This window comes from Drosophila sechellia, chromosome 3R, assembly GCF_004382195.2.
Source record: "Drosophila sechellia strain sech25 chromosome 3R, ASM438219v1, whole genome shotgun sequence".
NCBI lineage: Eukaryota > Metazoa > Arthropoda > Insecta > Diptera > Drosophilidae > Drosophila > Drosophila sechellia.
Window position 1 is genome coordinate 10,740,069 of NC_045952.1, and position 22,407 is coordinate 10,762,475.

Sequence of the window (22,407 nt, forward strand, 5' to 3'; positions counted from 1 at the left end):
ATATGCCCACAAAGCATTTGACGCGAAAAATCAAAACTATACCGGCTGTATACTCTTACTTGGAAAATATTCATACAACTAATCATAGAGGAGATAGATATAAGTACTAATATATCATCTTAGTTGAAACTCGACGCAATCATTTGGATTGATCTAAGATTGATATATATCGTCTTACATTTATAGAAAGTTTTGTGATAATTCACCTTAACCTTTGACATTAAATCATATAAAAATTAAAAAGTTTCTTAGTCTGTCCAAATAAAAGTAAGAGAGTACAGTCTTCGGTGAATCGAAAATTCTGTGGAGCTTAGTGTGCTTATTTGGGTTCCTATAGTTTGTTATCTGTCTCCCCTCTTTGTGTGTGTGCTTTTTCTAACTGTAACTCACAAATCACATGCCATGAGCAGCAGCATCAGCATAAGCATCACCATCAGCCAGCACAGCAATCGCAAACGAAAAGAAAAGAATAACCCATACGTACATGTCCATCCTGTGTGCTCCATCAGAGGGCTCCATTTTGCGGTTCCAGTTCCTGTTCCTGTCAGTTATCAGTTCTCAGTTCGCATGCACAGACACAAATACAAATACAAATAGAAATACTAATACAGACACAATTACAAACACACATTCTAACTGGTTCATGGTCAGGGACAGAATCGGACTGATGCCGACTGTTCATGTTTTTGGCCAAAACAAGACATGACACCCTCCAGCAATTGTACAAAGTATTTTCGTTATCATGGTGTATTTTTAGTTCGTTTGAAACTTTATTCAACTAATTGGTGTCGTTGTTTCGTTGTGCGTGTGTTAAATTTTTCTCTCTCTTTCTCTCGATCTACTGCCTCTATCTCTTCGAAGTCTAAACTGTCGTTCTACTAACTCTCTGTTCTAAGACCCAAGTCGAATATAAGCCCTACTTGGTCGCGTCTTTTCAGCTAACGATAACGATAACTATTGCATTTAAGATGAAAGTTAATATAGACTAAGTCATATAAGCCAAATGCTTTAAGTTAAGAATCCGTGTAAACCGTGTAAACTTGAGAACACATACTGCCCAAGGCTATCTCTGAACTCTAAACTCTAAAACTATCCCTCTGTCATAAGCTCCACGATCAAACTAAAAACCATTGAAGAGCACCTGAAAACTTGAAAACTTAAAACCGCTTTGCATGCCCTGGTAGAGAACCGCTTTAGTACATCTATTCATCACTTAGCACCTGCGAAATGCCCTTTCCACCGCTTTCCTTGTGGCTTCTTCACCCCGTAGCTTTAAGTGTGTAGCATTGCGTATACTTGATGTGAGTTGAGTTAATCAATCGAACACATACCCCGATAAACCACTGAATACCCAGAGACACTCCCACACAAACACAATGTATGAGGTCTATATTTTCAACGCAATATCTGAAATCCCACACATTAAATACAGCATCACACTGTGCTCCAAACTCTCCATTCAGTTTGATCATATGTAAATTTCTCTATTGTCTGCTCCTTCTTTTTCTATCGATTCCAAACCCTCACTCAAATGAACCCCAAAATCCCAACACCCCCACCCATCCGTTGGAAACCCCTGCGTTCCGACCTCCAATCCGAACCCCAAACACGACGATCCAGCTCGATCTAAACGAGCGTCGGTCCCGACGTGACATGTCGCCCCAGGGCCGCAAACGGGTGGCCGGGATGGTGGCCCGCGACTACCGCACTGTATCTGGCATTGGACAAAGTTACCACAATCAGGTTTGCACCCAAGCTAAATTAACGAACCACCCAACAAAATGGCCAGCAGGCCAAACAAGAAACAGAACAGTACAGACAAAGAAAACACTGCAAGTGGGGTATATTAACTTAGGAACTTCAATGGGGTAGAGTTCTCATAATATTCCTAGGACCAGAGCTCAAACGGTTTACAGTCTCATTAAAGATACATACTATTTTGATTTTAAAAGGCTTATAAATCTGCCTTTTGATATTAAATATTTAATCATAACTTTAAGCCCTGTTGGCTAGACCTTTAGACCTTAAACAAACCTATATTCGAAAGTCACATTTCGACTCACGTAAAATCAGTCCTAACATATCTTGACCATTCCCACAAGTTTAGCTAGTGTCTTAGTTAGACCAAAACCACTGCCAACTTACTGCACTTTCAATTCAGAGTTTATGCTAATCTTTTACTAAACCTAACTAACCGATTATAACCCACTAATAAGCTAACAAGTCGCGTGCGGCTCTACCATAAATGTATCTTGATTGATTTCGTTACGAAAGTGTATTTTTAACCAATTTGTTTGGCTCTCTATCTCTTGCTCTCTTAACTCAGCTCCTACGTTTAATCATATATATCTATATGAACTTACCTGTGTTTTTGTTCCAGTAGAAGTTGCAGTAACAGTTAATCAATGACACGAAACACTGTCACACACAAAAGACCAAACACACTTTTAATGCCTGCCACAATACCACATGAACCACCCAGATACCACTCACTCAAACCTAGTCAGTAAGCTCTAATCCGAATGTTTGTCAGAATCCCTGCGGGATCCCCCGTGCGGCGATCACTGAGCTTCGGTCCAAGGGTGCACCACTAAACCACACTCTACTTTCCATGCCACCATCTGATGCACCACGAGCAGGCCTCTGCCACCGGCTACTATCGTCGCGGAGGTGGTAATGGTGTCGGCTCCGCCATCGGTCCAGGTGGCATGAGCCTCAGCCAGCGGAGTCACTCGGCGGCACCCAGCGACGGTTACCACAGCAGCGGAGTAGGAGGAGCGCCCTCCGGCGGACCCGCCTACGGCTATCGGAGCACCAGTCCCCGACGGGGCTCCTTGTCGCCACCTGACGACCGCTACATAGACTATCCAGTGCTTCCAGTACACGGCTCCTCCCCCAACGCCCCATCGGTCTACCAGGGACCGGGTGGTGCGTCCTCAGCGGCGGCGTCTGCTTCGCAGCAGCAGCGATTCCAGTCGCGATCGGCCACAGCCACGCCCACGGGATCCCCAAAGAAGAGGCAGCTACCACAGGTAACCAACAATACGGGATGAGTTGTCAAAAATAAAAGGCTATAATGTATGAGGGTTATATATGCCACATCCTTTTACAAATAGTATGTTTGGTTATTCTTTACAATAACACAATACAATTACCCAAAAAACCACCTAGCATTTCGGATTATAACCTGTTTAAAAAACTGCAGACAACTCAACTTCCGCTCTTTCTACTCCAGGTGCCGCAGACCTCCCGCAGTGCGATGCTGCGAGATCGACTGGGTCAGGACTTCGACGAGCGGTTGGCCTCGGGTGGTCGCTTCGGGCGGCACCGCACACGGCAGCCGCACCACCAGGCCACCTACCGCAGCACCGGAATGGGCGGATGGGAGCGCCACTACACGGGACTGTCCGACAGCGACCTGCACTCTATGGACGCGCGGATGCGACCAAGACACTCGCTGTCGCCGGACAAGGACTTTATGGGCGAGTTCGGCGACTCGGATATGGAGTCGGTGGTCAGCGTGACCTCCAGCGCCTTCTCCACGCAGTCGGAGCGACCGCGCACGTCGCGCGGACTCAGGTAAGTGGGCGGCAGACTGAGGAGAGGAGGAGGTGTATGGAGGAGTGCCAGTCGAGCCCAAGTCATTAGCTATTAGTTAAGTAAGCCAACTATGCCAAGCTACGCTGCCAAAATTATGCTGAAATTCCGCTCTGGCCCATTGGTCTTCCTTCACATTAACTTTCTGCGTGGTAGATGCGAGCAAAATCCCAAATTACCCTGAATTAGGCTCTAAACTAGTATTGGTATTGGATCACGATCAGAATCGGAGCGCTTACCGCCCAACTCTCTCTTTTTGACTTGAACACATATACACGCACCAGTATCTCGCTAACACAGATACACTAACACCATGAAAGGCACACTAAAAACCAACGAAAAACGATAGCGAAAACATAAAGTTTCTTTTCTGCATTTACTTTTTGCGTTTGCCAAACCAACCGACAAAACCAAACTGCTTAAAATAAAAATCAAATCTCTATGAAAATGTCAACAACAATCAACAACGCCGCTATCGTCGCGCGTACTCTCTTTGTGTTTGTGTTTAAATGCTTCTCTCGCGTGCTGTGCTCACCACACGCTTACACGGCAACTACTCACCACCAAACTCAACAACACTCAACTACAACTCACCACAACAATCGAAAAAACCACACACTCACCTCGAACCAAACGCTGACCTCGGACGTTAATCGTTCTATCTTCCCCACGAATGCGCCTTGTTAATTGTTCAACAACAACCACCAACCCACCACACTCTCAAAACTCACCACATGACGAGCGCTGTCTTTTGAAAAATCACGCTCATTTGGTAATAATATGTGGCATTACTACCAACATATCCGATCCCTTTCTACACTCTTGCATGCCTCGAAACTGAAATGTTTTCACCACAAACCACTTACCACCGCTGCCAACCGTTACCACCCGATACCACCCGTTACCGTTGTCCGCAATAACCATTAGCTTCCCCCGCAACTGGCGCAATCTCTTTGGCGTCCGCAACAGCTTCCTCGGGGGAGCAGGAGGCGAACCCATTACCGGACTGCGGCTGCACCACTCGGAGCCCGGAAGGGCCAACACCATCGAAGTGGATGACTGCGACTATCTGCCGGTGGGCGGTGCCCAGCAGTTGGTGTTGCTGGAGCAGCTGGCCGCTCTGGCGGCAGCAGATTCCCCACCCATTTCGGCGGGAATTGGAATACAGCCACCTCATCAGGTCTTGGTTACCGATGCCAATAGCGGCCAGTTGGTGGAACAATTCTACGTTGAGCCCGGTACAATGGCCGAGGAGATGATGGAGCCACTCGATCCCCATTTACATCCACATTCCGTCTTCTACTCGCCATCGCCCCATATGCCACCACAGCCATTCGACATTGATATCGATAACATTTATCCACCACGACGGTCCAACGGACTGAAACCGAACGTACAAGCCACCGCCACTGCCTATCCGCTGCCGCTGCTGCCGAGCTTTGAGCAATTCAAGCGCATTACCACGCCCATCACGAATTTCTTCCGCAGCTCCTCGCCCGCGGGCGTCCACCCCCACGCCCACGACCACACCTCCACGACGCCTAGTTCGCTGGTGGGTTATGTACGCGACCACCAGGACAAGAGCTGCAGCCACTGCCAGAATGGAAGTCAGCCGGTGGTGCTGTCGACGCATCACACCCTTCACTTGACCGCCGCCGGTCTGGCAATCGGGGCTTGCCAGGATCCCTGCTGTCTGGCGGATGCCCATCCGCACCCACAGCATCAGCCGATGGGCTACGGGGAGCCACCCACTTCGGATCCTGCGATGTGCGGCGAGTGTGTGGATCAGCACTTTCTGGGTGGATTAACGGGACCGCAACTGAATCTTGGTGTGGTTCCCACTTACCATGTTCACACGCCCACCCCAAATGCGCATCGGCGTGCCAGGGGACAAATGGCCACTCCTGCACCTCCGCCCACGCAATCGGTGCTGCGTCTGTCTCGCCAATTGAGCGAAGATGCCCTCGTGGCAGCCGTTCCCATTTCGGAAGCCAAGGCGCAACCAACTTCGATCCTGAAGAAACCGAAGCTGGAGCGAAGCCGACTCTTTCACGAGGGACAATCCCGGTCGCTAGACTATGATGATCTGCACACGAAGAGCTGGGGTCGCCGTCGAATTCGGTACGAGGACGAGGTGATGCCTTCGTCTGGAGACTATCCTTATCCCCATTCGAATCCGTATGCCAGCTACTCACCCACGGCGGCAATGTCGCGACGCTACGGATCAGAGACCAATATTCGGCAGAGTTATATGGGTGCAAATGTGGATGCCAATCATCCGCTGAGTCACTCGCATTTCCTGGTAACGGATGACAAGATAGTGACCATTACCTACGACTCGGATGTGGGCTGGACGCGACGGGGAGTGGCTCCGTCCCTCTTTCGCGGTGCGCACCGACAACGTGGACTGGCGGATCCCAGGAACCACATGTCGCTAGATTTGCAGCGAACCAGTCAACAAAAGCTGTACGGACCGGCGGCACCGTATTTGAAGCGCCGAAGGAATTTGCCGCATCCGCCCAGTGCGCAAAATGCCCACAACTTTTCACCAATAGAGCCGGGATCGGGAATGGATGGGCTAAATGCTGCGGCAGCGGGAATGGTTGAACAGGGCAACGGAATGGGTAGCGGTGGTGCACACAACACTACCAGTACACACAATAGCAACCACCACACCAACCACCACAATAGCCAAGCGAGTAGTGTTAGTGTTAGCCAAAGTCACAATCAACAACTTCAACAACAACAACAATTACAACAACAATCAGTTAGGCAAAAAGGGAAAGAAGGCACCACCGCCATTAGCGGATCGATGATGGCATCGGAGCAGCTGACGAAATCTAGTAGTGGGAGCGGTGGTGCAACATCTGCTGCCGCTGCTGGGCATCTTGTCGTCGGTGGTACTAATGCTAATAATGCTTCTTCTTCCTCTTTTGCAAATCCCCAACCACCACCACCACAACAACAACAACAACTTCATGGATCACCCAACAATCTCAACAACAATAACAAACGTGCCCCATCATCAACACCACAACAAAACACGAACACCATAAATGACGCCAACAACCTGACGCTCGACGCCACACAACAACAATCACAACAACAACAACAACTACAACAACCACCAAATACATGCACAAATCAAAACACGAATCCAACAACCACATTAACAACAACAACCACAACATCGTCGAATGCAACGAATGCGGCGACAACGACAACCGCAAATGCAACAAATGCTACAACAACTGCCACAAATCCAACAACAACAACAACAACAACGAATAACACGAACGAACCAAACGCAACAACAACAACCACAACAACGAACGCTAATGCTGACGCGGATGCTGACGCGGACGCTGATGCTCCGCTGGACGCCATCGACTGGGATGCCATCGATGCTATGCTGGACGACGACTTTAGCGAGTACGACAAGGACAAGAACGGCGCCGAAGAGGCTGGTGGCTCCAAGTCAGCGGAGGGTGCAGGTGCCGAAGATAAAGTCGGTGAGTAAAAGGACACCTAGTGGGAATTGGGGAGAACCTCCACTATTATTCACTCAACACATATTTGATCAAACGGGCATAGTTCCGAACTTGTATCATTAACAAATCTTAAACATTTAGTACTCTAAATGTGATGCGCATTGTGTATCTATGGCAGTAATTACAATGCCCTTAAGAATCCATAAGTTCTCAAATTAATTCAACTTGTATATGTAACTAATGTCCTTTCACAGATGGCAGCCTCTCGGACACAGCGAACGATCGGAAGAAGGGCGGCGGCGTCGATCAGGAGCGATCCCCGAAAGGAGGCAGCGGCATGGGCAAGAAGTCGAACTCCACGTCGCAGCTTTCGGCCACAGGTAGGGCGAATTTGTTCCGTTCTCTGTTTGCGCTCGTTAACCGTTCTCGTTCCGTTGCCTTGTGTTGCTCAGTCAGCCAGTCAATCAATCAATCAATCAGTTCGTCATTTGCCCAGTTATTCGTAGGCTCAGTTTAGAACTTGATTTCCTTCAGGAGCAGTCCATATATATTCTTATTTTGATCCATTGCTTTGCCATTCGATTTTGGTTTTGCCCAACTAACAACTAACCAGTAACCCAACTCATAACCATAACCATATAGCCAAGCTAACCAAACTAACCAATTATAAAGTAATACTAAAAATACTAAAATTGTGTAAAATGCCATACTCGAAGGTCGTAAAAGACGTATGGGCTTTGGAAAGAAGGGTAAGAACTCGTTCACGGTGCACCGCAGCGAAGAAGTGCTGCCCGGCGATATAACGCGGGAACTGCGAACCGGTGGCGGATTGGGCGTCAGTCTCGGCGGTGCCGGTGGTGCCGCCGGTGGGTCAGGTGGCGCCGGCGGGGGCGGCCTGTCCCGCGGCTCGTCCTCGGAGGCGGACGCCATCGAGCAGTTCTTCGGCGATGGTGCCGGCGGGGAAAGGTGCGCACAAGTCCAACTTTCTACTCCAAACTATCTTCTCTCTCTACTCTCTTCTACTCTACTTTAAACTTCTGCTCTACTATGCTATGCTATCAGTTTTTTTTGGTTGATTATCGTTTTGTGACTTTCTTTTTAAATTTTGAGTTGCCTTTTTGGAGGAGGAAAGCGAAGCTGTTTAACGAGTGAAGCCAATGCCAGTCAGGCTATCGATTGAGATGATAAACATTAGTCGTATTAGTAACCGTAAGGCAGTAACAGTACAGTAACGGTAACAGATACCCCAACCCGAAAACAAATTCCCGTTCAGCACAAAGGATGTTAGTCCTTCAATCCCTAGATATAAGAGCTTTTCATTCACTTTGCTCTCTGACTTTTCGCGCGCGCTCTCTTGCCAAAGCTTCAGCCAAAGCTCTCTATGTCTATATTTTTCGCAGGCATGACCAACTTTAACGTAACTTTTAACGTAACCCGCCTTTCCCAAGTTAACTTGATTTATTATTTCCGATATCCTTTTAAAGCGCAGGCGCAGCAATACAAATTTATCCAGAACCAGAACAACCCAAATAAACCAACAAACCAAGAACCAACAAACCAATCCAAAGTCGATACGTATTTTAGGCTTACAAGGGGTAATCCCCATAAAAGGGGAAGCCCCCTTTAAAACGAAGCGGAGCACACCGAAAGCTTTGCCCATCCGCAGTTTTCCCGGAAAATGCCGGCTCTTGAGCAAAACTTTCGCCTGTGCGCATACGTGGCACACACTTTTCGCACGCACTGTGCGTCGGTGTTGCTGCGCCCCAATTGCATTTTACTTTCGTAGCAGCATACTCTATGTTCTATTACTAACCTAAGCCGTACCGATTGCTAATGCCATTCTTATATAACCAAACCACACAACATTTATTATTATCCTAGCGTTCTATTCGATTTGCATGCATTGAGTTAAGCCAACCTATACCTACTTATATACTCTCTCTCTCGTAACCACCGTACTCGACATACCAAGCTACTACCACTTTATTACAGCCTCTCAAAAAGATATTGTCATAGTTAAAGCCTAAAGCTAGATACTTGGCTTCAGCTACGGCTTTTTGTTGTAAGCGGTAAGAGTCTACATCCCCAACACGGAGTGCATCCATACAGCCGGGCAGAATCTCCCCCCTTTCAAAGAAAATAAAAAAAAAAGCCAAAAAAAAGAACCGTAGATCGGTTGAGTTTCTCGATTCTTCCGCCAACGAACTAATGTTTATCATCCGCCTCCCGCAAGATTATCCTTCAGTTCGATTATATTTACCGCAAATACGATTCGGATAACTAAGTATGTATACAGGGAGCTCTGTCACAGAAAGTCAAAAGACATCCAACAACAACAACAACAACAATCAACAACCAACACACCACAAATTCAACAACAATTCAATAACCAGAAACATCATCAGAAAATTGGCCAAAATCAAGACGCAAACAAAATTCGCATTGCACACAATATTAGTGGAACAAAAAAAGTGCATAGTAAATATATATAAATCACAAGAAAGCTTCAACACACTATAAATACTAGATGTGTAATACACAACCAGACGGGTTGAGTTTCTAGTAATACATCGCAATTGTTGTTGCCATTTACGCCACTAGTTTCGATGAATTTTCGCTGATATATAAATATATATATATATACATATAATGTGTTCTCTATAATATTTGTTCTTATGGTTATTCAGTTGAAGTTCTCGCTTGATTTTACCCCTAATTTTGTATTCCGATTTCCGTTTACGTCTTTACTCTGTCTCGTTCTCCTTTTGGGGTTTCGCTTTTCGAGATTTGTGGTTTCCAAGAGGTTAACGTCGCAATCTCACCAACCCTACATCGTCGCTATTGAGTTTCTATATCAAAACTTTCTTGTGTAATATACCAGAGATATACAAAATATCTTGTTAAGCATCCAGAAGACCATGATACATCATATTTCATTGGTAAACATTAAGTAGTGGAATTCTAAAGGTTGTACATAATGGCCCTATATATTTCGACCATATAACTATTGAATGTCTAGATATGATAGGATCATCCAATTGATCATACCCGATTAAGATCACTCCCTGTATATACGCGCACACACAACACATCTGTATAAATATGTCTTGTTGTCTCCGGCAGAACAAGAGCAATACCAGGCACAGTTCGCAATAGCAGGCAGCTCGACCAGCTCCGCTGGTCACCACCATATCACACTACCACCACCACATCCATACCACCAGCGGCAGTCGCGCGGCTCGGCGGGCAGCATCCAGCGGTCGGTGGAGGTACCGCCGGTGCCTCCGGTGACACGTTACAGTGCCGGCAGCATTCACTCGATCACTAGCTCCGAGGGCTCATCGTAAGTCTCCCGATCGCATCCGCCTGGCCGCTTGGCCATAGCAAGCCTATTATCAAGCCTAGTATCACCTTTCCGGCCGAAGGACCTCTATCTTGCCTGCCTCTGTCTTTGTCTTTGTTCCTGTCTCTGTATCTCTGACTCTATTCTCTCACACTCCGACTGTCCAGCTGAATCTAAAACTCTCTATCCATTGGCTTTTGTATATGGTAATCTGTGTGGCGATCCCATCTCCAATTTTCCTGCAATACAACAAAACTATTTCATCCTGCAACTCTTTTTTATCGATGTCTATATGCGTGCGCCTTGAACATAAAAAAAGAAACCGCTGAAAGCGAGCCTGCATTTGCGTACATTTTTTCTCTAAGTGTATTCCACTTTTCCTACCTTGAGTTCCGTTTGATTCTTCGACTTGTTTGTGTATTTTTCTGTCTTGTAATGTGTATAAATTGTGATTTTTTAACTTAATTTTAACTATAATTTTCAGCAATATCTATATTATATATATATGTATATAACAAGATATCCTCACTTATCGATGTGTGTGTAAATGAAGGGATTATAATAAGTCGATCACCAAACAAAGCTTTGTAAATCGTAAAAACAAAAATCAATCTTGAGAACTCGTTTCTCTCTATTTAGATAACGTAGGTTTCGGCTAGAAAGCTCCTTGTCCTAGTCTTACCTTCTCTGCACTTTTGCTCCGCGAAACGAAAAACACTTGCATGGCACCATCAAACCGTGACTCCACTAGTCTCTCTCCTCCGCACCCACCACCACCAGTATCACCTTCAGTATCACCTTCACCACCGAAACCACCTCTCAACCAACCACACTGATCCATTTCAGAGCACAGAACCGTTGCGATCGCAACCACCAACTGAAACTACAACATCTACTGTCTTTCTACAACTCCCTGTGTATAAAGACTTATTTCTTTCTCCGAAAACCAAATTCCTTTCTTTGTGTAAATTTCGTTACCTAATTTTTAAACAAGATCTTGAGATGAGAGACGATACAAAGAAACATCACCAACGACGCTGTACTAAAGTGCTTTCTTTACTGTACCCCGCACCCGTACCCCCTCAAAATCCCAAAACCCCTCACATAGATTCTCCCCTTCGTTGCGCAACGATGGAGCCCTCAATGAGTTTGTGGATGGCCTGGGTCCTGGTCAACTGGTTGGTCGCCAGGTGCTGGGAGCTCCTTCGCTGGGCGACATCCAGCTATCGCTGTGCCACCAAAAAGGCTGTCTGGAGGTGGAGGTCATACGGGCCAGGGGCTTACAGGTAGGTCGGACGCATTAATATAGCACCTTCTGATTTTCTAACACTTTATATGTGATCCCCAGCAAAAAGCCCAGTCGAAAATGCTGCCTGCTCCGTATGTAAAGGTTTACCTAGTGTCGGGAAAGCGCTGTGTGGACAAGATGAAGACTTCCTCGGCTCGACGCACCCTGGATCCACTGTACCAGCAGCAGTTGGTATTCAAGCAGTCCTACACCGGTTGCATACTACAGGTGCGTTCTCATTAATTGATATAGTTTTTTGATCAAATTCTTACATCATTTATGTTGCAGATTACCGTGTGGGGCGACTATGGCCGCATCGAGAAGAAGGTGTTTATGGGCGTGGCGCAGATAATGCTCGACGATCTGAATCTGTCGAATATCGTGATCGGCTGGTACAAGCTCTTTGGCACCACCTCACTGGTCAGTTGTCCCACTAATATAGGCTTAGGCTCTAGGCGCTCATCCATAGCCTCACTCGACTCACTCAAACTCTAGATCTAAACTAAACTAAACTGAAACTCGACTAAAAACCAGATTATTTCAAACTCAAATCGTACAAGAATACAAAAACAAAAGTATAATAGAAATTTCGCAAATCGCAAATTTAATAAACAAATAAAAACACTTGCATATATTTATATAAGTCAACACACAGAACATATATTTATATAGTACTAGAACAAAAGTTATTTAAATTTGTAGCGTAATCAGTCTTAAAACACCTGTAAAAAGAAATCCCAAGCTCAAAAGATCAGTTCAACGGTCCAGCCAACCAATTTGAAATTAAACCGAAACTATACTGAACATCAAAGCATTTGTTGTTTTTAGTTAGCAATATACAATATACATACGCACTCCTGTAAATGAAAAGCTTATTAAACTCACGGAAACTCACAAGAACACTACTCCCATGAGGCAAAGTAGAATGAACCAATTCGCATTGTGTACTGAAACTGAAACATTGAATGGAGAGTTGATCGAAAGCAAACCAATCAAAAATACCAAACTGCAATACCAAATTAATACGAAAATAACCTTTCGCAAGTCACCATAAATCACCGTTACCGTTAAAGTTACCGTTACTTCAACGTAGTTTTCACATAGACTCGTATAATACTCATATAGGTATGTTTCTCTATCCCCAACTACGCAATCAAAATCAATTTACTAGAACCGAACCGAACACAAAACCGTTTTGCTTAGCATTATTCTAGTGCATGCGTAGCTAAGTATCCAGTTGATTCATTTTAAATTACTATTATTTACGATCCACACTACGTATGCGTAATATTTTGCTTTCAATTTCTCTAACACCAAGTTTGACTTACCTTTGGTAAAACACATCCACAATAACTACATTTCGAAACATAAAATGGCAAAACCTGGCTAGTCAACCAACATACATACATAATATAGCAGTTTTCTAGGCCTAGCTCTTTTGTAAACTTATTGCAATGAAATAAGAAATACCAGTGCTGTTACCAACCAACTTTGAAACTACACCAGGGTCGTCCGATTGTTTGGGCCGGCGAATCAGTCATTATGGAGGAGCCCGGCGAATAACAGTTTCCAACACTATCGACACCCAAACAAACAGCCACCAAAACGAAAACACTTTAAGCACCCAAGCACAATTCAATTCAAGCGAACCTTAAACTGAACTGAATTCAGTAAGTGCACCCAAATCAATAACAATTTAAATCAATTCAAGCTTACTCCTCTAGTGTTAAACAAATTACACACATTGCGCCACTTTGCCATTTTACACAAACAAAAGATATGTATAACCCGATTCAAATCGAAACCGCTACTAACCCACTTTGTTCGAAAAACGATTAACAACACCCACAGATAATCACTATCCCAGTTAAATTGCAAGCTAATCGATCCACGTATCCTTGCAGTAACCATTCGCCAGTGCTGTCAGCCCGGCAGCCAAATAGCAAAGGACCAAAGGACATCCTGCAGCGGCGAATCCCAGAGGAAGACGCCCGATCCTCATTCGGCAGGTCGCTGGCCTAAGCTAAGTCCACATCTGTTGTTTTTCTATTCTACGGCGGCGAAAGACTTTGGAGGAATACAAAATATAAAACAAAGAGAAATATCTAATTTTTATAAGTCATGAAAACAAATGCATTTAAAAGAACCGAGAACCGAGAAACGAGAACACAAGAGCAGAGCAGTGCAGTAAAATGTTTAAAGACGTAACTACGGAATACAGCTAAATGATAAATGTAAAGGCAGTCTATATATACATATACACATATATAACGGATAACATTTGACAAACGGATACTTGTAAATTATGCATATTTAAAATAATTTTTATTACACACCTAAGATCACTATTATTTTCGTAATACGATTACTACGATTATTATTACTTAAACTATTACTGATAAAAGCATAAAAAACCAAAAAAAAAAAAAAACAAAGAACAAGGAGAAGGTGGATAAAGTTCAAGTGCTAGTGTCAGTCATGCCTAAGCCTTAGCCTGAGCAGAGACGCAGAAGGATATAAATTGTTTATTGAATAAATAGCTAAATCTAAATCAGTAAAGGGAGTTATAGATTTTCAGAGACGGGAGTTATTTAAGTATATATACATACATATATAAATCGATATATACATAAATATATTTACTGTTTAAGCAAGCAAAGAACCACTAACACTTAAATAAGCCTAACTTACGATAAAACCGATAAAGTTAAAGCTTAAGATTAGGTAACTAAAGAGAAGGGACATGAGATATGTATTAATCGAACAAAAAGAACAACAAATATTTACCAAGCCAGAAAGACGAGAAAGTTTAACTTAATAATGCAAAATCTGAACCTAAGCTGTACATAGGAGATCCACACACGTTACATATACACCACATCCGGATATCCGACTACCAACTACCGCTTCCCCGATTTTAGGCTATATAGCTTTTGGTTAACTCTGCGCCACCTTGAAAAACTACGCAGTCACCCCAAAATGCGTGAGTTTTTGACGTCGGCGATGAGGCAGAATACATATTTGAGGCAGAAAGTATCGTTTAATTTAAGTTAGAGCAATGGAAGGCTTTTTCTCTATATGAATAAACTATATCGCGATTTTGTTGTAGCTCCACTGGCTTCACTAGTCGCTTTAGCATCCTTTTGCCGCCTTGGTTCCAATCAACTTGCCTCGAAAACGCATCAAGTACCTTCAAGTTAATAGTGTGAGCTGTAAAAATCGTTACCTGCTTGCCAAAAAGACACACGTACACGTACATACATTAGCGTATTTATATTTATGGAAAATGGAAAAGTGTAACGGAATACCAAAAATAGTTTGCAATTTACTGCGAGTTCATTTCAGATATTTTTTGTCATTCTTTTGGGCAACATTTTGCAATGCATTCCTTGGGAGAAGCAAACATATCACTGGCCTGCAGACAGATGATGGATGGGAGCAGTTAACTTTTATAAATACAAATTAGGTCATAGGTCAGAGTGCAGAGGGATAACTATGGATGATTATGAGACACCTAGCTATTGTTCCTATCCAGTTGTTTAGTGCACGTTTTTTTGCTTTCACTCATGGCTACAGATATTGAGTTGAACCTTTCCGTCCATTCATTCAGATACACACAGCTAGCTATACATAGACACAGTTGCAACTACAGATACAGATACAGATACCGACACAGATACAGATACAGATTGAGGTAAAGTTAAATAATATATTGACATGTGCATATCCATCCAAGCAGCAGCTTCCTATATCAGAACTAAACAACTTAGAGATACGTAATGAAATGCCGAAACACAGGGACAATGCATTCAAAATGTTGCTGCAAAAAAATCACAAAAAAGTCGCGCATCGAGCATTTGGGAGATGATGAGGAGGATAACGCGCTTTAGATATTTGAGAAAAGTAAAAAACTACCAGCGAGGTTTCCAGCAACTAATTATACGATATATAAGTCAGAGGAACATACATTCAGATACATACATACATTATAGATAATCAGATTTGTAAACTCCGCTCTTCACGAACCCCATACGAACTTTTCTATGATAAAACTCTCTCTATCTCTAGACCTTTATATTGTTTCCAATGCTCTCCTTCAGCAAAACATTAAAGTTGCTTTGACTACTCAGCAATCCAGCAAAAGGACGAACAGAAAAACTTCGGCCAGGTCGACGTTTTAATGCCCTTTCCGAAATCAATTGGTTTAAAACAGATACAAATTGCTGAAGAAAAGTGCTATAAGAATATTTCGTAGTGGGCATTCCAACCGTACAGTCATACCACAAATTCTTATTAGGATTCCTATAGAATTCGTTACATTTAAGTCACAACAAAGACAAAAGCATATAGAAAATGTTAATGAAGCAAATGATATATTATGGCTAGTTATTTCAAAGGCAACCAATACAAAAACAAAATGCTATTTACTAAGTTCATTTCGAGTGACAGGCGACGTTAATACACGATACACAAGATCAACAACACGAGAATATATCATTTATTGCAAATGTTGAACAAAATTGATTAAAAAGGCAAAGGACTGCGCTCTCGTTGGGCGCCCCGAACACCTTATATTGTATTTTAATATCTCGACAACAATCGAAGGTCGAGAAACGACAATAAACTGTGAAATGAATATGTAAAAACAAAAAAAAAAACAGAAAACCAAAAAAACACAAAAACTAAAATTATACTAAAATTTGCGGAGAGGAGCATTATTAATATTGATGAACACAGAAACTTGAATTGTGTAAAACTAAAAACTAAAGAGAAAATTTAATGAAAAGCAAACATTTAAAGAACAAAACAAAAGAAAATTCATTAAAAATTGTTTTCTAATAAAGGATAAATGTGTGTTTTATTGCAACTTTTCAGGAAAGTGGATACCATTCGGAATTCCTTTAAAATTGGCAACCATTTAATATCTCCCCTTAGTAAAAATTCGGTTTTTGGGATTTTACATAAAGCGGTGGTATTTCTTTATTTACCATTGATAAACCATTTAATTCGTATATTGTATATATAAATAATTTAAACATTTATTTATTTATATTGTGAAACATAAATGTTTTGTGTATGCATGCGCCATATCTTGGGATACTGGGCGTAACCTTACTTTCATTTACAGATTTTGCTCTGTTGCGCAAAAAAATAGACCCAGTATATAACTCAAGTGTTTATAATGTTCTTAAAGGGCATACTTAGTATTTCTTTTGGATATTTCAATTGAATAATTCTTCTTTAATTAATTGGAAATTATTTTACAAAAGTGTTCTTTCTTAATCGTTCATACCTCGTGTAGTTTAGTGCGTTTCTCAAAGGAACCAAGTTAATGACGACATACTAAACTATATTTATGGCCTATCCACTATCGTATCAATGCTATGAATTTCTCAAGCCAACATCGGATCGTTCAAGTTCTGTGTGATGGGTGTGCTTCTCAAAATGTATTATATTACTAATCAGTCTTGACAACAAAAATAAATACGACCGGCTATAGTAATGCTCTACCAAAAGGGTCAGCAACTGAATCCATTCTTTATATTAGATATGATACCAGAGCAATTATTGACCCCGATCCAAAATAGGAGTACATTTATCTAATTACGCGGGGCACAAAAATCAAAATCAAAAGTAAGCGGGTGCAGTGGGATGAGGTCAAAAGTCTTGTGCGTGTGAGATATGTATGGGGCGTGGCTAGTATTCATTCGTATCATACATTAGATAGTATTCATATTGTCGCTTTGTTACATTACATTTTACATTCATCTTAAACGGTAAGCGTTGAGAGACCATAAAAAATACATATGCCAAAGCCTTGCTGGGTGTCTATCCTCTATCCTCTATGCCGACTAGCTGAAGCATAACGTGTTGGCTAGTTAGTGCCATAAAATTACGATGTACCACTTTACAGTTTAACCTTACAATAAAAACCATAGAATTGCTGCTTAAATTCGTATGCCTTTGTTCATTCCATTTTTCGTTTGTTTGATAAGAGAAATTGCTTAGGGGAAAATACTTTGAGTGCTTGCACAAGATCGAGCTATGATATTTTATTCTTTTCGCCTTAATATTTGTTTAGGGTCTTACAGTTAGCTATCGATTCATATATGATATGATAAACTTTAGTTTACATTGATTACTTAAACTCGATTAGCTTATTATCTTACACATTGTATACGAGCATAGCATGTATAAATATAAATATATATTAGATTTAGATTTAGCCGTAGATGTAGGTGTAGTTTAGATGTAGATATAGTTAAGCTTCAATTCTCAATTTTTTTAGTGGGTCATTTGGGTGGCAATTAGCGCTACACACTTGAGTGGATCATCGTCAAGGCAAAGCAAACGAGAAGTAATTTAATTCATTTGGGGTCCGGTAACCAGCTGATCCTTTGGAAGATTAGTGGATTTGGTATGGCTTCTCTGGGCGCCCGGAGCTGTACAAAAACCGAGAAGCTAACTTAGAGCGAATGGGATCTTGGGACTTGCGGCATTGCAAAATGGTAAGGCTATGGGTTTAAAAACCGATTGCACCACGACACTCAATACAAGTTTTAGTGTTCCATGCCGCAGAGCAATCAGACTTTAACTTTTGACTTTAAGGGCTAATACATGGTGCGCAATGCTCTGAGTCTAAGATCATAGTATAAATTAAGGGGGATCCCTTGTCATCCTAGTGCAGCTGGGCCGTCACATACAGTCCGCAATCCTGGTCGGAGGCCATCGAGTAGTTGGCGGAGTCGCGATCCTCCGGAATCGTGGGATGCGTCTCGTGCGGCAGCTTTGCGAAGGCGTGGTGACCAGCTCCGTAGCCCAGGTGTCCATAGGGCGACTCCGCCGCCTTGGTCACGTGCGGCAGGCGGCGCAGAAAGTGCGGATTGGAGTAGCGCACTCCATTTGGCAGCGTAGTGTGCGGCTGCTGTTGACCACTACCATTTCCGAGGGCCACTGAGGCATTGGCGTAATGCATGCTGTTGGGCGTCATGAAGCTGGAGACCTGCGATGGCGGCAGTGGTGGCATACCGCCACCGCCCATGGAACTGGTCATTGCCGAGGTCGAGGCATAACCATTACCGCTCCCGGCGAGCTGCTGGCTGTGACAGCCCACCGGCAGTGGCATTGTGCTGCAGTGAGCCGTATAGTCGAACTTCTGCTCCGGCACCGAACGCTGCGGCGGCAATGTGGCACTATTGATGACCGCCGACGAGGTGGCGGCGGGATCCGCATTGAAGCTGGACATGCGCATGTTGGTGCAGCGGCCGTAGGGCTCCTCCTGGATCGGCGGCTGTGGCGGGCGAGGCGGCGGCTTGCTGTTGGCCCTTGGCCGGATGATGACCTCCAGCTCACGCTCCTCGCCCGAGTGGACGCCACTGGAGGACTCGGAGGGTGCGCGTTCCGGCGGTGACGTGGTGTTGGTACTTTCGGTGGTGGAGGTGGTGTCGCTGCGCGGTGTCAACGCCTCGTTGGGAACGCCCGAATCGGCGCGACGCAGGCAACGGGGTGTGGAACTGGATGCAATCTGGGAATGGGGCACAAACATAAAAATAGAGAGAGACAGCAAGAGAGAGTGGGGAGTCAGTGAAAGTGGTGAAGGAGCTGCTGGGATAATGAGAGATTCTAGGAGATGACAGTAGGGGCTCTGCTTCAGTGTGGCCCCTCCTGCAAGTGAAAACGAAATCAAATCAAATCGGGTAGACTGCTTTTCCAGATCATCCATCAAACCGGAGCACTAATTCGGACAGTGTCGCTGCCACTGTCCCCCAGACCAGAGATCCCCAGTCCCCAGGCCATGTCCCCATGTCTGTGGCCCTGGCACTGATTTATGCTGTCTCATAACAGCAAGCATAAATCTCAGGCTGCTGCTCCAGGGGCGTGACATGCTACACGCCCCTACATGACGACGCATCGCCTCCCTGCAATCCCACATGCAAATCACCCAAACAAGAGCACAAAAATATCCACTATGCACTATGCTGAAGGGCAAATACACTAGCTGTGGGTATGCCTAAAAGTCTGGGAATTCGCTGCATTGTCAGGGGAAACTTAAAGGCGGCATGATACGGAGATAAAGGCTTTAAACTCATTCAGTAAGCTATAAATCCCAACTTGATTTTATTAGGGTATCTACCTGTAGTTTAACCTTACTTTTACACACTTCCTCCACTTACATGCGCTTCGTTGGTGTGAACTGCGACCGTGACCGGAGCCAAGGGGCTGACTAGATGCTGGTGCGGATTGCCCTGCTGCTGGAGGGGATGCTGTGGTGGCTGCTGCTTCTGCTGCTGCTGAAGAGGATGGTGCTGTGGATGCTGCAGCGAATGCTGAAGTGGATTGTGGTGATGCTCGGGCGACAACTGCATCATCTCGGGCATTGCTTGAGGAGCGCGTCCGTAGATGCCGGCAGAGTGGGGCATTACCGCTGGTGGCTGAGGAACGGGTGCTCCCTTCATGGGCAGCGGTGGAGGTGGTGGTGGTGCCTGGGCCGACGGCTGTGGTGGCTCCAAGTCCCTGGTGGATGCGTAGGTGATGCTGTCATCGCGCACACAGGCCAGCAGCTTGCCCTCCTCGGAGATGTTGTCGTCACTGATGCCACCCAATCCGCTCAGGTTCGCATAGTCGTGGGGATGTCCATGGGCAAAGGAATGGGCCTGCCGCTGCTGCTGTTGCTGCTGATGGTGATGGTTGGCCGGCGGCGGCGGAGGAAGTTCGTCGTACTCGGAAAGGTGGAGCAGACTTACCCCCACTGAGGTGTTGCTGACGCCCCTCTTCATGCTGCCCATGGTGATGCCCACGACGGCCCCGGCGGTGGCTGCCCTTAATGTCGCGTACTCGCCGTCGTCAACTTCCCCCGTAGCACTGGCAAAACATACCGAGGCTCCACGGCTCGTATGGCTGGAGGAGAATGGGATCCTGGTCAGTGGATGATATACTACCAAATTAAATTGCCGCCTTGTGTTGGTTGCCACGAGGTCTGCCAGGCACCTCAGAGATCAGAACGAACCCAAGGAAGGAAAACATTTTATAAATTCTGTATTTTAAAGGAATGCAAGAGAATATTTTAAAGTATTCTCCCATTGTCCGCTACAGAAATGTAAAACGTGCTCCTCCATAGACCACACTTACATATAATAAAAAAACAATTTCTAAAATGCATTATCTTCCCTTGAATTCGTTCAAACACTGTCTGTGTTAGTTCAATGGTTTTCCAGTTAGTTAAACAAATTACCAAGGACAACAACAACAACACGGCGACATCGACAACAACAACATATAATCTGCGAACGCTTTGTTTTAGTAGTAGTTAATTGTTAATTGAAATGCAATTCGCCCACACTCAATTAGCTAGAGTTAGTAGTAATTAAGTTCTAGTAAATCAAACAATTTAAAAATAAAATAAATAAGAATCGTTTTTAAAAAACAGGCGACAAGCGGAACAAAATAGTTTCTCATTATTATCCTTCATCCTCTATACATACATGTCTCTCTATAGATATATACGAACATATATGGATAAATCGTTTTGCTATGTTTAATTGAACAATCGTTTTAGTGGACAAACAAAAGCTTAAACTAAACGAAAACACAAAAGTGATTATATAAATGGGCGAATGTCAGAAGCACGCACGAATCGAAACTGAAGAGTACAGTGCTGGTAAATGTGGGGTAAATTAGGTGTGGCAAAACGCTGCACTAATGACTAGTGTTGGGCAATTAGTTTTCAATAATGGCTCTTCCCGAAAATGGGACGTGCAGAGGAAACACACCGATAAAGTACAAAATGAATGAATTAGCAGTCTAGGTAAGAACGAAAACACAAAATCACATAAAGTTCCTGAAAAATAGTGCTGTGTGGGTTTACTTTTTTTTTTTTTTTGGTTTTTGGCGGTGCAGTGTGTGTGTGTGTGAAGAAAAATCAAATGAAACTAGTTGCTATGGTTAGAGTTAAGAGAACGGACAAGTACGGAGCTTGGAAACCCGCAATGCTTTTGTTGTTTTGGTTGTTGGTAGCTAAAAAACGATTTTTTACCGCTTGCCATCAGTTTGTTCTTGGTCACCAATTAGTAGGACATCATCAGACGTACTCGTAACTTCGTTGAAGGTGACCTTCAGCTTGGGCGAACTGGGCGTCAGCTTGGGCCAATAGATGTCCTCCTGGGCGGCCAGTCCCATGCCCGTTCCGCCCATGCCCCCATTGATGCCCCCACCCATGCCCATGCCCATTCCCAGTTCCGTGCTGGTGGCCGTGCTCATCATGTCCGGCTTGGAGTCACCACCATTCACCGTGGTGCTGGTCGAGTTGCAGCCACTGCTGCTCGAGTTGCTCCCCGTGCGCTGGCCACTGGACATCAGGAGCGGCTGGGCACTGGACTTTCCCAGTAGTCCGCCGTAAGTGCTGTCCAATGGAGGCAGCTTAAAGTGCCAGCGCCGCTTGATGGTCAGGCAGAGCCAGATGACAATCCATAGCAGCAGGTGTGTCACTCCGACCAGAGCTGCAAAATCGAAAGGTGAAAGGGGGAAAGGTGAGATGGTAACGCTGCACAGGTAAAAGCGTAATACGGTTAAGGCGGCAATCGGCCGTATGACAGCTTAATTGGACCGAGTCTGCAGTTCGATTGTCTCGCCCCAAGTGACACTTAATACGGCTCCTTTGTCTCGTCGTGTTATCTAGCTCCCGATTACCG

The 22,407-nt window shown here is 44.3% G+C and overlaps 2 protein-coding genes across 18 annotated transcripts in view; one reads left to right on the forward strand and one right to left on the reverse strand.

The window, feature by feature from the left end:
- The window catches only part of LOC6616672 (regulating synaptic membrane exocytosis protein 2), a 43,364-nt gene extending 26,957 nt beyond the window's left edge, over positions 1 to 16,407 (forward strand). For 5 of the 12 annotated variants that reach the window (XM_032723136.1, XM_032723137.1, XM_032723133.1 and 2 more), the window contains exons 9-18: positions 1,621 to 1,743; positions 2,640 to 3,032; positions 3,236 to 3,579; positions 5,086 to 7,109; positions 7,343 to 7,468; positions 7,805 to 8,054; positions 11,540 to 11,717; positions 11,780 to 11,947; positions 12,008 to 12,844; positions 13,624 to 16,407. In XM_032723136.1, coding sequence (XP_032579027.1) covers positions 1,621 to 1,743; positions 2,640 to 3,032; positions 3,236 to 3,579; positions 5,086 to 7,109; positions 7,343 to 7,468; positions 7,805 to 8,054; positions 11,540 to 11,717; positions 11,780 to 11,947; positions 12,008 to 12,214 — 3,813 coding nt within the window. In that variant the 3' untranslated portion in view covers positions 12,215 to 12,844; positions 13,624 to 16,407. Of the gene's footprint in view, positions 1 to 1,620; positions 1,744 to 2,639; positions 3,033 to 3,235; positions 3,580 to 4,524; positions 7,110 to 7,342; positions 7,469 to 7,804; positions 8,055 to 10,211; positions 10,432 to 11,539; positions 11,718 to 11,779; positions 11,948 to 12,007; positions 12,845 to 13,225; positions 13,390 to 13,623 lie in introns of all 12 variants that reach the window. The other 7 variants (XM_032723138.1, XM_032723131.1, XM_032723140.1 and 4 more) reach the window with 4 other exon arrangements.
- Positions 16,408 to 16,665: 258 nt separating this feature from the next.
- The window catches only part of LOC6616675 (protein tincar), a 60,601-nt gene continuing 54,859 nt past the window's right edge, over positions 16,666 to 22,407 (reverse strand). For 4 of the 6 annotated variants that reach the window (XM_032723146.1, XM_032723145.1, XM_032723143.1 and 1 more), the window contains 3 exons: positions 21,753 to 22,215; positions 19,894 to 20,617; positions 16,666 to 19,244 (listed from right to left, as the gene is read on the reverse strand). In XM_032723146.1, the coding sequence (XP_032579037.1) occupies positions 18,399 to 19,244; positions 19,894 to 20,617; positions 21,753 to 22,215 (2,033 nt within the window). In that variant the 3' untranslated portion in view covers positions 16,666 to 18,398. Of the gene's footprint in view, positions 19,245 to 19,893; positions 20,618 to 21,748; positions 22,216 to 22,407 lie in introns of those variants that run through there. The other 2 variants (XM_032723147.1, XM_002040994.2) reach the window with 2 other exon arrangements.